The sequence below is a fragment of the Podarcis bocagei genome (assembly GCF_964188305.1).
Source record: "Podarcis bocagei genome assembly, chromosome: 6".
NCBI classification, from domain to species: Eukaryota; Metazoa; Chordata; class Lepidosauria; order Squamata; family Lacertidae; genus Podarcis; species Podarcis bocagei.
The window spans coordinates 23,490,703-23,503,276 of NC_138130.1; the positions used below are offsets into that span (position 1 = coordinate 23,490,703).

The 12,574-nt window shown below is 43.9% G+C and overlaps 1 protein-coding gene across 3 annotated transcripts in view; it reads right to left on the minus strand.

Annotated features, from left to right (window-relative positions):
- FGF14 (fibroblast growth factor 14) overlaps positions 1-12,574 on the minus strand; it is a 299,695-nt gene that overhangs the window by 5,305 nt on the left and 281,816 nt on the right. For all 3 annotated transcript variants that reach the window (XM_081198649.1, XM_081198650.1, XM_081198648.1), the window contains exon 4: positions 5,055-5,253. In XM_081198649.1, coding sequence (XP_081054775.1) covers positions 5,055-5,253 — 199 coding nt within the window. The remainder of the gene's footprint in view (positions 1-5,054; positions 5,254-12,574) is intronic.

Genomic DNA, 12,574 nt, shown 5'->3' on the forward strand with positions numbered 1-12,574 from the left:
CTGTTTAGGGAATATTTTCAATGTGTAATGTTTATTATGCTTTTATATATGTTGGGAACTGCCCAGAGTGGCTGAGGTAACCCAGTCAGATGAGCAGTGTACAAACATGGTTGTTGTTGTCTTATGTTCCATCTGAACATATAAAAGTTATGGGGAAAATTTACAACATTAAGATATGTAAAGCAAGTATTTATGTAGATGGGGTTAAGACCATTTTAAACAGAGAATGGCAATTGTTTCAAGATGCAGTCTGAATGAGGGACAACTACGCTACTTATAATATGATGACATTTTGATTAGACTCCTGTGATGGAGAAATCCCTTTTGGGTTTTAATATATATTAGCTTTCTACAACACTCCAAATTGCCTGGAGACCAGGCATGCTATTCCCAGATCTGAACCATCCAAGTTGTCCCAGGAAGCTGTCACACCCCTATAGTGATTCCACAAGGCTAATGCACGTTCTATCAGCTAGCAGACTAATTGAATATCCATGTGTAAGGGCGACCATCACCACCCTGATAGTTTTCTTGGCCCATTCACCTTTAGCAATTAACAAACACACTGGGAGGGCCAGCTTTAAAACTAGCTTCCTAATAACTGGTTCTAAATTGGCAAGGCCAGCACCTCCAACCATAATTGGTTAAGGGTCCCAGTTGAAAGATCTGCCCACTGATGGTGCTACTTTGAAAACACAGACTATAACAATATCGGACTTCCCAATCCTAGGGAAATTGCTGCCCATTGCATTTCCTATAGAGGTGTAGGCATACTGGCTGTTAGTGTTAAGTCAAGCACTGGCTCTGCCAATGCCAAAGTAGGATGGAGAAGTTATGTATGCATACTAAGCAGGGAGGTGGGAAACCACCACACTCCTTAGTTCTGTTTACCTGTGCTGTGACATATGAGGAAGGATCAATCATACCCAATACTCCTTTTCTCCCCTCCCCTCTCGATACAAATACCGTATTTTTCGCCCCATAGGGTGCACCGGCCCATAGGGCGCACCTAGTTTTTTTTGGGGGGGGGATAAAGAATTTTTTTAAATTTCCCCCCCAGGCACAGGGCTGGGGGAAGCCTGAGTTTCCCCCGACCCCAGCTCCGAGAACAGGCTGCTATCCGCAAGCTTAGGGAGCCCGGCGGGAAGTCGTGCCCGTCTCCCCAGGCTTGTGGATATCTTCCCAAAGCCCGGGGCGCGTGGCTTAGCACGCCCCAGGCTTCAGGATGCAGGCAGCTCCCACCACCAGCCTCCAAACCATGTCGGGGAACAGCGGGAAGGCGCGCTCTGCCTCCCCGCTGTCCCCCGAGCTTGTGGGGCTGGCGGTGGGGAGAAGCGCTGCTTTCCCCACCGCCAGCCTCCAAACCAGGTCAGGTTTGGAGACTGCCATCCACAAGCCTTGGGAGCCCGACGGGAACTCCTGCGGATCTCCCAAGGCTTGCGGATAGCTTTCTGAAGCCTGGAGAGCGAGAGGGGTTTGTGCGCACCGACCCCTCTCGCTCTCCAGGCTTCAGCGAAAGCCTGCATTCGCCCCATAGGATGCACACACATTTCCCCTTCATTTTTGGAGGGGGAAAAGTGCGTCCTATAGGGCGAAAAATACGGTACATGGCTTTGAAAGGCACAGATCAGTGCATGCCGCTCTCTTTCCATTCACCATTCTGTCCTGCAAGTAACTTGAGCTCTTGCAAGTTTATGTACTTGAGAGAGGATATGGGAAGAGCTAGGGTTTGCGGAAAGAATTGACATTTAACGAATAACAAAAATAATGCGCAGATTCCCATTTCTTGTGTATGATAGTACTATGGTTCATCTCCACTAAGATTTATGCAGAAGAATGTGCATACAATACAGATCATGCATTCCTAATGCCTCATACTCTTAGGAATTACATCCATACAACCTGTCATTTTGAAAGTATAACTTATATTTTCATATTTTCCAAATCATCACTCGCTCTCTATTTGTGAAAATAAAATCCAGAATAGTTGCCACATTGTTCTGTTGGAGCAAAAATTGATTTTATTGTGGCATAACCTATTCTGGACTGGACCTACAGGGAAAAATAAAATCTAAACAATCGGAGCGAGAAGGTCATTAAATGAAAGGGGTAGCAGTAGATCTGTGACATTTCTATGCAGAGCCCAAATGTCTACCCACTAAGAAAAGAGTGAGCCATTTGCAACAGCACTCACTGGTGGCAATGCCATATTTGTGGCCCTCTCCTTGCTTTCAAAGCGAAGGAGAAGTGAAAAGATCAGCTGCATGTAGTGCAGACAAGCCTGCTGGAGTTGCCACCTCCTTTTCCATACATCTTTCCCAAAGGCACAAGAACCAGTTCAGGATGATATTTGATTGTGGTTGTTTTCATGCTGCTATTTAGTTATTTTTGACTACAGTGGTACCTTGGGTTACAGATGCTTCAGGTTACAGACACTTCAGGTTACAGACTCCACTAACCCGGAAGTAGTACCTCGGGTTAAGAACTTTGCTTCAGGATGAGAACAGAAATCGTGTGGCGCCAGCGCACCGGCAGCGGTAGGCCCCATTAGCTAAAGTGGTACCTCAGTTTAAGAACAGTTTCAGGTTAAGAGCGGACCTCCAGAAGGAATTAAGTTCTTAACCCGAGGTACCACTGTATTGCAAACTGTATGAGGAGGGATATAGAGTTATCAAAAATAAATACTAAATTATAACTCAGAAAAATTTAAGGAGCGTAATCAATTATCTTAAACCAATGGCCAAGCCATAACATAAAATGTGCAGCATTTTGTTTAATTTCATTAACTGTCAATGCACATTTTTAAGCATCTTCTGGAAAGCGTGTCCTCCCTAAAAGAGGGCACGTGTTGCGGTGAGACCTGAAGACTGACCCTCTTGTTGTGGGTGGGTATATTGGACAGCCACAACACCCGGCTGGTAGGTCCCTCATTGCTGGGTTTAATCTGGCCAGTGGGGTGCTGTCTCAATGGATCGAGAGACCTATAAATACCTATGCACGTGACCCAGAACTTCCTCATTTGGCTCATGCATCGGAACACCTGCCCACCTCTCCCTATATTTAGGGCATTTTGCGATTGACCTTGCTATGCCGTTGTGTGTCGTCTGTCATTGGGGCAGGGGCATGGCAGGAATTTTCCCCACTTGGCTGATTGGCTGTTGTCATTTGGGTTTTGCCTGCCGCATAGCAAATTGTCACAACTTGTAAGGTTGCGGATAGGCACTGGTTCAGGTGATAGGGATGGGAGAACGCTCTCACCATCCCTATGTGAAGGGTATTCCGTTAAAGGAATCCAGGGACTCGATGGATTGGTCAACCCCTGAGAGGGGATTGTACCTGTGCCTGAGTCCAGGGGGGCATTTGGGTGGCGGAGATAGCCCGTTCCTGGCTTTCCGCTTATCCAGGTGTTCACCCTTGGCTGACCTATGATAGACTCTGGATCAGCGCTACCTGCAAGGGTGTAGGGAGCTAGTCGAACCAGAGCCTATGCAACCACTCACTTTCTGTAATCAATAAAGTTGTGGCCTAAATTCTGCCAAAAACCAAACTAAAATTTGAGTCAAATGTGTTTTTATTTAGGGGGGAGGTCTCTGGGTCTGAACACGCAAATCTGAGGAACAATGGCAATAATGAGATGGAATCGGTATAGTGAAATAGATGAGCACATTTGAAAACTCATTGAAAGTCACCACTCCTAAGAAATGACCTCTAAACTGTAGTTCTGTGGACTGGAATCTCTATCAGATAACATTTGCCCACACAAAACTTTCAAGGTTCTTTGAAGGAGGTTGTGATAGCTGAATAGATTTCAACATGGTTTAACTATGTTGTGTGGATTAAGATAAACATAAAAGGGATTTAAATGAGTTGCAAAAAGGGACAATGAAAACCTGAAGTACGGTGGCGATAGGACTTAGGTTGGCAAGATGTGATGGAGGAAGAAGAAACGCAGGTGTGTGTGTTTGAGTTGGGGCACTGAATTGTGGGAACCTGGGATGGAGGAAAGGGGTTCTCCCCTTTCCAACCTGTCAGTCACTTTGGAAGAGGGACCAGGGATGCCAGAATTCCCCTCCACCGTTCATACGGAATGGGGAACTTTCATGGAGGCTGGGGAAAGCATGATCAGCCGAGGTGAAGAAACTGAACAAATGGCAGCAGTGACTGAGAGGGAGACCAAACAGGAGGGTGCAGCCTTGCCACCTAAAACCAGGACTTCCTTTGCAGATGGGAGCAGACCCACTTGTCCCGACAAGTGTGCACTTGCAATCTCAATATTCCCACAAGGAGAGCGAGTCTCATCAGCCAATGTACCATGCCTCATCTTTAAAAGCTTGGTGAGAGGGTAGGAAAATTTGTTGGGACATCTTACATCATATCTGTTCAGTCTTGGATATATAAATGGGCTGGGCTGGACATTTGACTTAGCTTTTATAAGCACTTTCCATTGCAATTTTCATTTAAAAAAAATCATCAGAAAGAAAAGCATATGCTGAGATTCAGATCTCCCTAGTTGGTTAAACAAAAACTTATCACAAAGCACGAACCCTGAATTTTTATTCTGAATTATATTTCACAATGCACTTTCAAGCAAAGCGCTGTACATATATTGTCTCAACAATCCTTTCAACAGCCTTGTGATATTTTTTTCACCCCCATATTGCAGGTGGGAACTGAGGCTGGTGGGAGAGGAATGGCTCTCTCAAAGGCCACCTATTGAGCCTACGACAAAGACAAAATTTCATTCTTCACAGCCCCATCTTTTAGCAGCCATGCTACATCCGCAGTCCATTTTGAGATGCTGGAAAAGTGCTTTCGAAAGTGGCTTTCTACACTCAAGCCCTGATCAAGTATCACCACACGCACAAAAAGCCTTTCATGTGTGCCCTTTTCAAACAGAATGAAGCAATATACAAAATACTCCTTGGAGCTAGGGAGGTGTCATCCAGCAATCTTTAGAAACCCTTGGGAATGATAGAGATGTACCCCTGAAGTCACCCATTCTGTGTGCTGCAGAAAAAGTGAAGATATGCTACTAATGCCAATGCAAAGCTTACCTTCCAATGGCTTCGGTAGAAAATGCGCTGCTGGTTTTGTTTTCTTCACTCTATTTCCTTTCATGACTTGGCCTTCTTTATTGAGCCCCAAGAACCAGGCCCTTCCTGACTCTTGCTGTCTGTAGAGCATGGATGAGTAGATTACATAATAATTTTCGAAAACAGACTCCTTAAACTTGCATTCTGGTGTAAAAAGTTCCTGCAGGGAAAAGAAAAGACGTTAAGAGGACAATCGCAGCAAGTGTTCTCTCTCTCTCCCCCCCCCCCCCATTCTGTTTTGGGTTTCCTACATTTAAATACAAAAACCCATGTGGCATCTGGGGCTTTTTAAAAAAGATCAAAGTTCAGTTCCAAGTTTTGTTATTGGGGAACCTTCGGCAATTCAATTCATGCTTATTTAACACATCTGTAGGATGAGGAAGCACAGTTTTAAAATGCCTAGCACAAAAAGCTAAGACTCTTTTGATGAAACAATGCATGCCGTTCAGGCTCTTTGGTTGAATGCACGGAAGACAAATATTTGAACCACATCAACAAAAAGAAAACACGGGAGCAGTAAAGGCACCACTTTCTTTTATGTTGTGTCTATTTCTCCTTCTTGGAGACATCCAAAGAAAATACCTCCTATGTAACTGATTTTTTTTTAAAAGTCAACTGAAAGTAAGAGGTGAAAAGGGCTGTGTGGAAAGAGTGTATAGTGATGCCTTGGAATATAGGAAACTACTTTATACCAAGTCAGATCATTGGTCCATGTCAGATGCTGTTGTGGTTGCTCGAGAGTAACCAGGTAGGACTCCGACCTGTCTTTTACAGGCTTTATTTTGGTGCAAACTATTTACAGTGAAGAGCTCATTTCATGTCTGGCTCAATCGCTAGCAGAATCCGGGAGTGGTCTGTTTTTGTACCTCCCCCAACATAAAAGTTTCATCACCCCAAGCCTTTTCCGCCCCTCCCTGCACCTCAAACTACTGCGCATGACCGGGGATGGCAGGGGTGTGCTTCCCTCCTCTCTGGCTTGCTCAGGCGCGGTGTTAAGGCTCTCTCTAGCATCCTCTGCTCCTTGCACTTCTATCTCTCGCCTCTGAGCCGATGGCAGTTCCCTGACAGTCCATCTAGCTCAATACTGCCTACAATGACAGCTTTCCAGGGTTTCAGCAGGGAGCAGTCCCAGCTCTACAGGGAGATGCTGGGGATTGAACCTGGAACATTCTGCATGCAAAGCAGATCCTTTACCACTGAGCTATGGCCTGCGGGTGGCGCTGTGGGTTAAACCACAGAGCCTAGGACTTGCCGATCAGAAGGTCGGCAGTTCGAATCCCTGCGACGGGGTGAGCTCCCGTTGCTCGGTCCCTGCTCCTGCCAACCTAGCAGTTCGAAAGCACGTCAAAGTGCAAGTAGATAAATAGCTACCACTCTGGCGGGAAGGTAAACGGCGTTTCCGTGCTCTGCTCTGGTTCACCAGAAGCGGCTCAGTCATGCTGGCCACATGACCCGGAAGCTGTACGCCGGCTCCCTCGGCCAGTAAAGCGAGATGAGCGCCGCAACCCCAAAGTCGGCCACGACTGGACCTAATGGTCAGGGGTCCCTTTACCTTTATGGCCCTTCCCTTCCCCAGTAGACTACTTAACAGCTCCAGAGGCCAAATCTGATAGGTGGGCAAGCCACCCACTTGTCAATCAACTGACATCACAAATGACATCATTTGAAGTCTGGATGTCAAAGCAGGCAACATGACACTGTTTTGAAGGATCACCCTCCCTTTGCATTAGCAGTTGCAGGGAAGATCCTGCTCAAACTTGCTATACTCCGATTCTTTTTTACAAGGAGAGGCCATTATGTTCCATCAGCCATAAGGGTTTTTAAATGCAAAATCTGTTTCCCAACTTCTCTATGCTTCAAACGTCTGGTACAACGGATCATTTCCTAAGTTACATGGGTTCCAGGCAAAGTTTCTTCGGTCCCTATTACAGGTCCCAAACTGTCCCAAATTCAATTCTATTTCTGGAAACAGGTGAATGCCCACTCTCCACCAAAGCATGGTGGGCTGCCTTGAGATACTGGCTCAAGATCTCAGTTTTCAGCCTGGGGAAGGGATTATTAGTACATTTAACCAACGAGTAGTTTGTCAGCCCATGGCTGAAAACTATGGCCAGAAAAGCCACCTCGATTGGACTGCCATCATCCCTCTTATATTGTTTGGGTTACGACATTGCACTTGAATCCCTGAGGCAAAGGCTTTGGGACAACTCACACAGCGACCTGCGATCCCAATCTTATGTAATTAGTAGCCCGGTCGCAGCTGGAATCCAATAAGGGCATGACTTTCAGATATCCTCATACCTTAAGAATTTGTCTGTACCTACCTATCGGCGTTTGTTCACCAAAGCCAGACTAAATGAATTTCCCTCGGAAGTTCTAAATGGCAGACTGAGAGGCATCCCCTATCAGAATAGGCTTTGTTTATGTTCCCAGGACGTCGATTGTATGAAGCATATTCTACTGCATTGTGGACAATATGAGCAAGCAAGGGACCAACTGATCAAACCCTTACTGGCAAATTTGCTGGGAAAATCTGAAGCCTCCCATATTAAATATCTTTTGGAAGCCAGGTCAAATGATATTACACTGGCTGTTGCAAAGTATCTTTTGGAAGTTATAAGAAACAAAGGTCATTATAACCTAGATAAAACAAAACGACTGCCTTGGTTTCTTCCATCTGTCTGTCTGGTTGTTTTCAACTGTATCTAGTTTTGAAATTGTTTTTTTGAGTGTTTGGACCGCAATAAAGTTTTTGATCTGATCCTGCTCAGTGCTGCATTAAAGTGCTTTGCAAAAGCACTGTTTGAAACAGCCTGCATTTCTGGTTTAAGTGGGTGGGCAGCCAGAAGCAATGGGGTAGATTTCGCTGGCTTAAAGGAGAAGCATGAGTCTCATCCAACAGCACTTTTGCTAAGGGCTTTAGGCACCACTTATATCTTGCTGCCTTGACTGCACGATCCCATTCCCTGCTGGAAACAATGTGGTATTAAACCCCGTCCTCCCACCCACCAGCAGTGATGTCAGCTGATGGTTGGGTGGATGTGGTATACAGAAAATGGGCTCACGTTTCTCATCCCTATAATATATAAAGCATGGCTAACAAAGGACTTTTGAAATGTTAAAGAAACCTTGGGTAAACAATTTCTGTTGCTAAAAGGGACCACTCGCAATCACGATTCATTGCCTTTCAGTTATATTTGGCTGCTCAGCAACCAAGGTAGCAATAATTATTTCTAGTGCAAAAGCAGAAGCTTCTGTAAACCCATTCGTAAAAGCAGCAAAATCTAAAGCTAAAATCCTCCTATTATGCTCAATAGATATTATATGTAATTTTAGACTTTTAAAATCAAATCCACTTGCTTGGTAACTTTTATTAAGAATTGGCTCTTCTTTGACTAGAAAAATATATATGAAAGAGCTCAATATAACCAAAAACTTAAGTTAAAATTCTTCAAAACTGTAGATATTGAAAAAGAGTGAATAAACTTTCACTAATTCAGACTATAAGTACAATCTCCTGTATCCATCAGAGTTCTTAAAAAAGCAGTTAAACTTGGAAAATGGCCAAGCATCTAGGAGTTGCCAATTTTATTTTAAAATGACAAAGTTTACCATTAGAGTTTTGAAGATATTTCTCTGAATCCTTATTTTGGGTAATAACAAAGGATCAGGCTAACTACAGTATGTTGGTAACCTTAACCCTGTGGTAAGAAACTATATTCATTTCCACCTTTTGAATACTTGCCCTCTGTGGAAAAATACATATGTAGATTTGGGCCATTTAGGATTAAACTTTTCTCCATTTGGTAGAAAAATAATGCCACATGATACTACCCACAACTATGTCTGGATCCAAACTTTTAAGTACAGTATTGTGCAAATAAAGACAGCTGCCATATTGTGTAGTATGACCACTAAACCAAATGGTACACAGTCCCTAGCTCATATAAAAGCAAAAAAATTCTCTATACTGTATATATATATATAGCGAACATAATTTCCTTTATTTTTGATGCTCACATATAGTTGCCAATGCTTATATAGCTGAAGGAGCAGCACACATTCACAAGAGGAAGATTATCAGCAGGCTTGACAGAACCCTAAGCCTTGCAGAAGTATAACAACCCTAAGGGGCCCCAATTAAAAAAACAAAGACCTAACGAGGACTGAGCATGCTCAGTGGTCATGGAATGCTGGTTGACTCATGGAAAAATGGGTGGGAGGTGGAATGGAATGCAGTAACCTGAAGGGGGCATGGCTGCCTATCTGAAACAGTAAATACTCCACACTGCAACATTTTAACAGCACTTTGTTGTTTGTGTGTATCTATCTATGCAATCAGGTGAAGTGGAAGGGGAGAAAATAACATCGATTTACTTTTCAATTTACACACAAAAACAAAAGCCAGCATTTAAGTTCAAAGCTTGCATGATTATGAAAATAAGTGAATTCAAAGAATTAATGAACCATGGGTAAGGCACTTGAAAAGCAACCACCTTATTATTATAATTAGTCATTTCTCCCATGCTACTGGAATAAGTGGGGGGGGGGGGACAACCAGGAGGTCCCGGCACTTGTGATACTAATTTGCAATACTTCATTCAATATACAGCAATATGGGTAAGATCCAACCAAAGCTAAGAACCTTTAAGTTTTGTTGATTTAAATACCACAGTGTTGCATTTGGCAATGCATTCCTCTTTTTTGAAAACGTGCTAAGTAGCCACCCTAGCGTGTACATTCATACATAATTAAAAGTAAGAATTTTAATACAAGGTTTCTCATCTGCTAATACCTTGGGGGTGGGGGACGCCTTTTGCTCTTGGTGCTGCTGAAACTACAGCACAACTGTTCATTTTGTTTTCTTTTTGTACTGCTATCATCCATCCCTTCTTTGTGCGAAAGACAGAACAAAGAGGTTCTATGAGTGGAGGGTGGGAATCAGATCTGAGCATCCGCCCTCGAACCCACATGCACCAGGAGTGGAAGTTTCCCATGATTAAGTCTATAAACTCAACCAGCCATTCCCTTTCTGGCAGGATCTAGCAGCCCTGCTCCTCCCAGGGCCTTCATGTACATGATAGTCTCACTCAGAGCAAATGATTATACCTTAAAGGTAAAGGGACCCCTGACCATTAGGTTCAGTCGTGGCCGACTCTGGGGTTGCGGCACTCATCTCGCTTTACTGGCCAAGGGATCCGGCGTACAGCTTGACTAACCCGCTTCTGGCGAACCAGAGCAGCGCATGGAAACACTGTTTACCATCCCGCAGGAGCAGTACCTATTTATCTACTTGCACTTTGACGTGCTTTCGAACTGCTAGGTTGGCAGGAGCAGGGACCGAGCAACGGGAGCTCACCCCGTCGCGGGGATTCAAACTGCCGACCTTCTGATCGGCAAGTCCTAGGCTCTGTGGTTTAACCCACAGCCCCACTCGTGTCCTGATTATACCTTACAGAGCCCCAATAAACTACAAAGATCTTCTCTTGAGCATGCTGTTCCAATTTAAGTAAATGTGTACAGCAGGAGGTGCGGTCCACGGCTTGCAAATAATAATGGAATGGGATGGAAACTAGAACCAGCCGTTGTGTTCTTGAATTCCATGTGCCCTGGATACCACCCGAGTCCTCATTTAACCTAACCAAGCCTCTGAGGTGCATCAATCATATATCCTTCTCCTGCTTTCACTGTCCTTGGGATTCCCTTGCGAAGTGGCATAGGGAATCCGTGACATTTCAGGTGACGTGCACTTTTATTATAAAAGTGAGAAATTTTGAAGCTAGTTAAATGACAGGTGTAAAATCCAGAGAGTTCTGCAGTTTTGCAAAAGTCAGCTGGAAAAAAAGAAAGTGATGGGCTGACAAAATATTGAATGCTCTGTCATGTACTATAGGCTGCATTTACGGTAACTCTTCTGGAACTGCTACTAGTACAGCTCACTTTGACTTAAACCTCAATATAACTGAATCAGCGGAGAGTTGTCTTGTCCTAGCATGTTCAGAGGAACTCATAACCCTTGTAGATGACATGATTACTGGGTTGAATTTTCAAATTATGGGGTTTCCCAAGTGACATTCTGTTTATGTTATCTGTTTTTACTGCAAATCTTTTAAGAGATGTATGCATTTACATTCAACTAGTTTCAAGAAAATTGATTTTGGACTAGCATTCTTGCTGCAGAGAAATTGCATTTATTCAGCAATAAGGAACACCATATTTTCTTGGTGGGGAAATGTGATTCTTTTCCTAGGTAGTGCATCCAGAACCCTTGAAACTGCACATTGCATGTGGGGCCAAAGCTCAGGAACTTAGTGGCTAGTGACCATGCCATCATATGATAAGAAGTGACAGTCCAACTCCTCCCCACCCCATACTCATACAAATTTGACAGTGTTTTTAAATGGACTCTTCTACTATTTCCATTTCAGAGATGAACACTTCCCACTCTCTGGTCTTTGACCGTAATAAATTATCTATCTATCCCACTTCCCACTCTATTTGTTCACTAGTAATGCTGATTATAGCCTTTTAAAGTATAAAGGGGAGAAATAACTCCCTCGCCAATGTTGTCCTGTCATTTAATGAACTTTTAATGGGTTCCTGCTTGCTACTGCCTAAAAATGTAGTTATAGCCCATGTACTAACCCATCCCTCTGGCACTAGAGTGCAGAAGTGTGCTGTTTTTTTAAAAAAAGAAATCCAGAAAGAGCTCTCCCTAGTCACATACTAAAAAGGCCAATTGTATTTCTACCCAAGTCTGTCATTCTTTCCATGGGGAAAAGATTTGGGGTTCAATCCAGTGTCCATGTAACATGGTACAGTTGTGGAGCTGCACCAAACTCTGCTCCCTCCTTCTCCTCCTTGCCACATACACAAGCAAGCAGGCACTGCATCACTACAAAAGAAAGAAAGAAAACAAACACTTTTCTCATAACTCGCCAATTTGTGTGTGTGTGTGTGTGTGTGTGTGTGTGTGTGTGTACCACACTACTATGGGGAACGAGAGGTCATAGAATTGTAGAATTGGAAGGGACCACAAGGGGCACCCCCTACAATACAGGAATCTTTTGTCCAATGTGTCTCATGCTCTACTGACTAAGCTATCTCTAATATTCTATATAAATAGGGTATTCTGGTGCTTCCCTCACTGCGAGAAGTGAAGCTACAGGGAACCAGGCAGAGGGCCTTCTCGGTAGTGGTGTCCTCCCTGTGGAATGCCCTCCCTTCAGATGTCTAGGAGATAAAGAACTATACAAGTTTTAGAAGACATCAGAAGGCAGCCTTGTATCGGGAAGTTTTTAATGTTTTATTATGTTTTTATATGTGGTGCAAACCGCCGAGAGTGGCTGGGGAAACCCAGCCAGATGGGTAGGGATTTGCTCAGATGGGGTTTGTTCAGGGTACGTGTGCATAGGATTGCAGCCTTAATCATTTGTTAATTTCAGCTGTTTCTTTTCCAGGTAAATGGGTTGTTGTGCAAC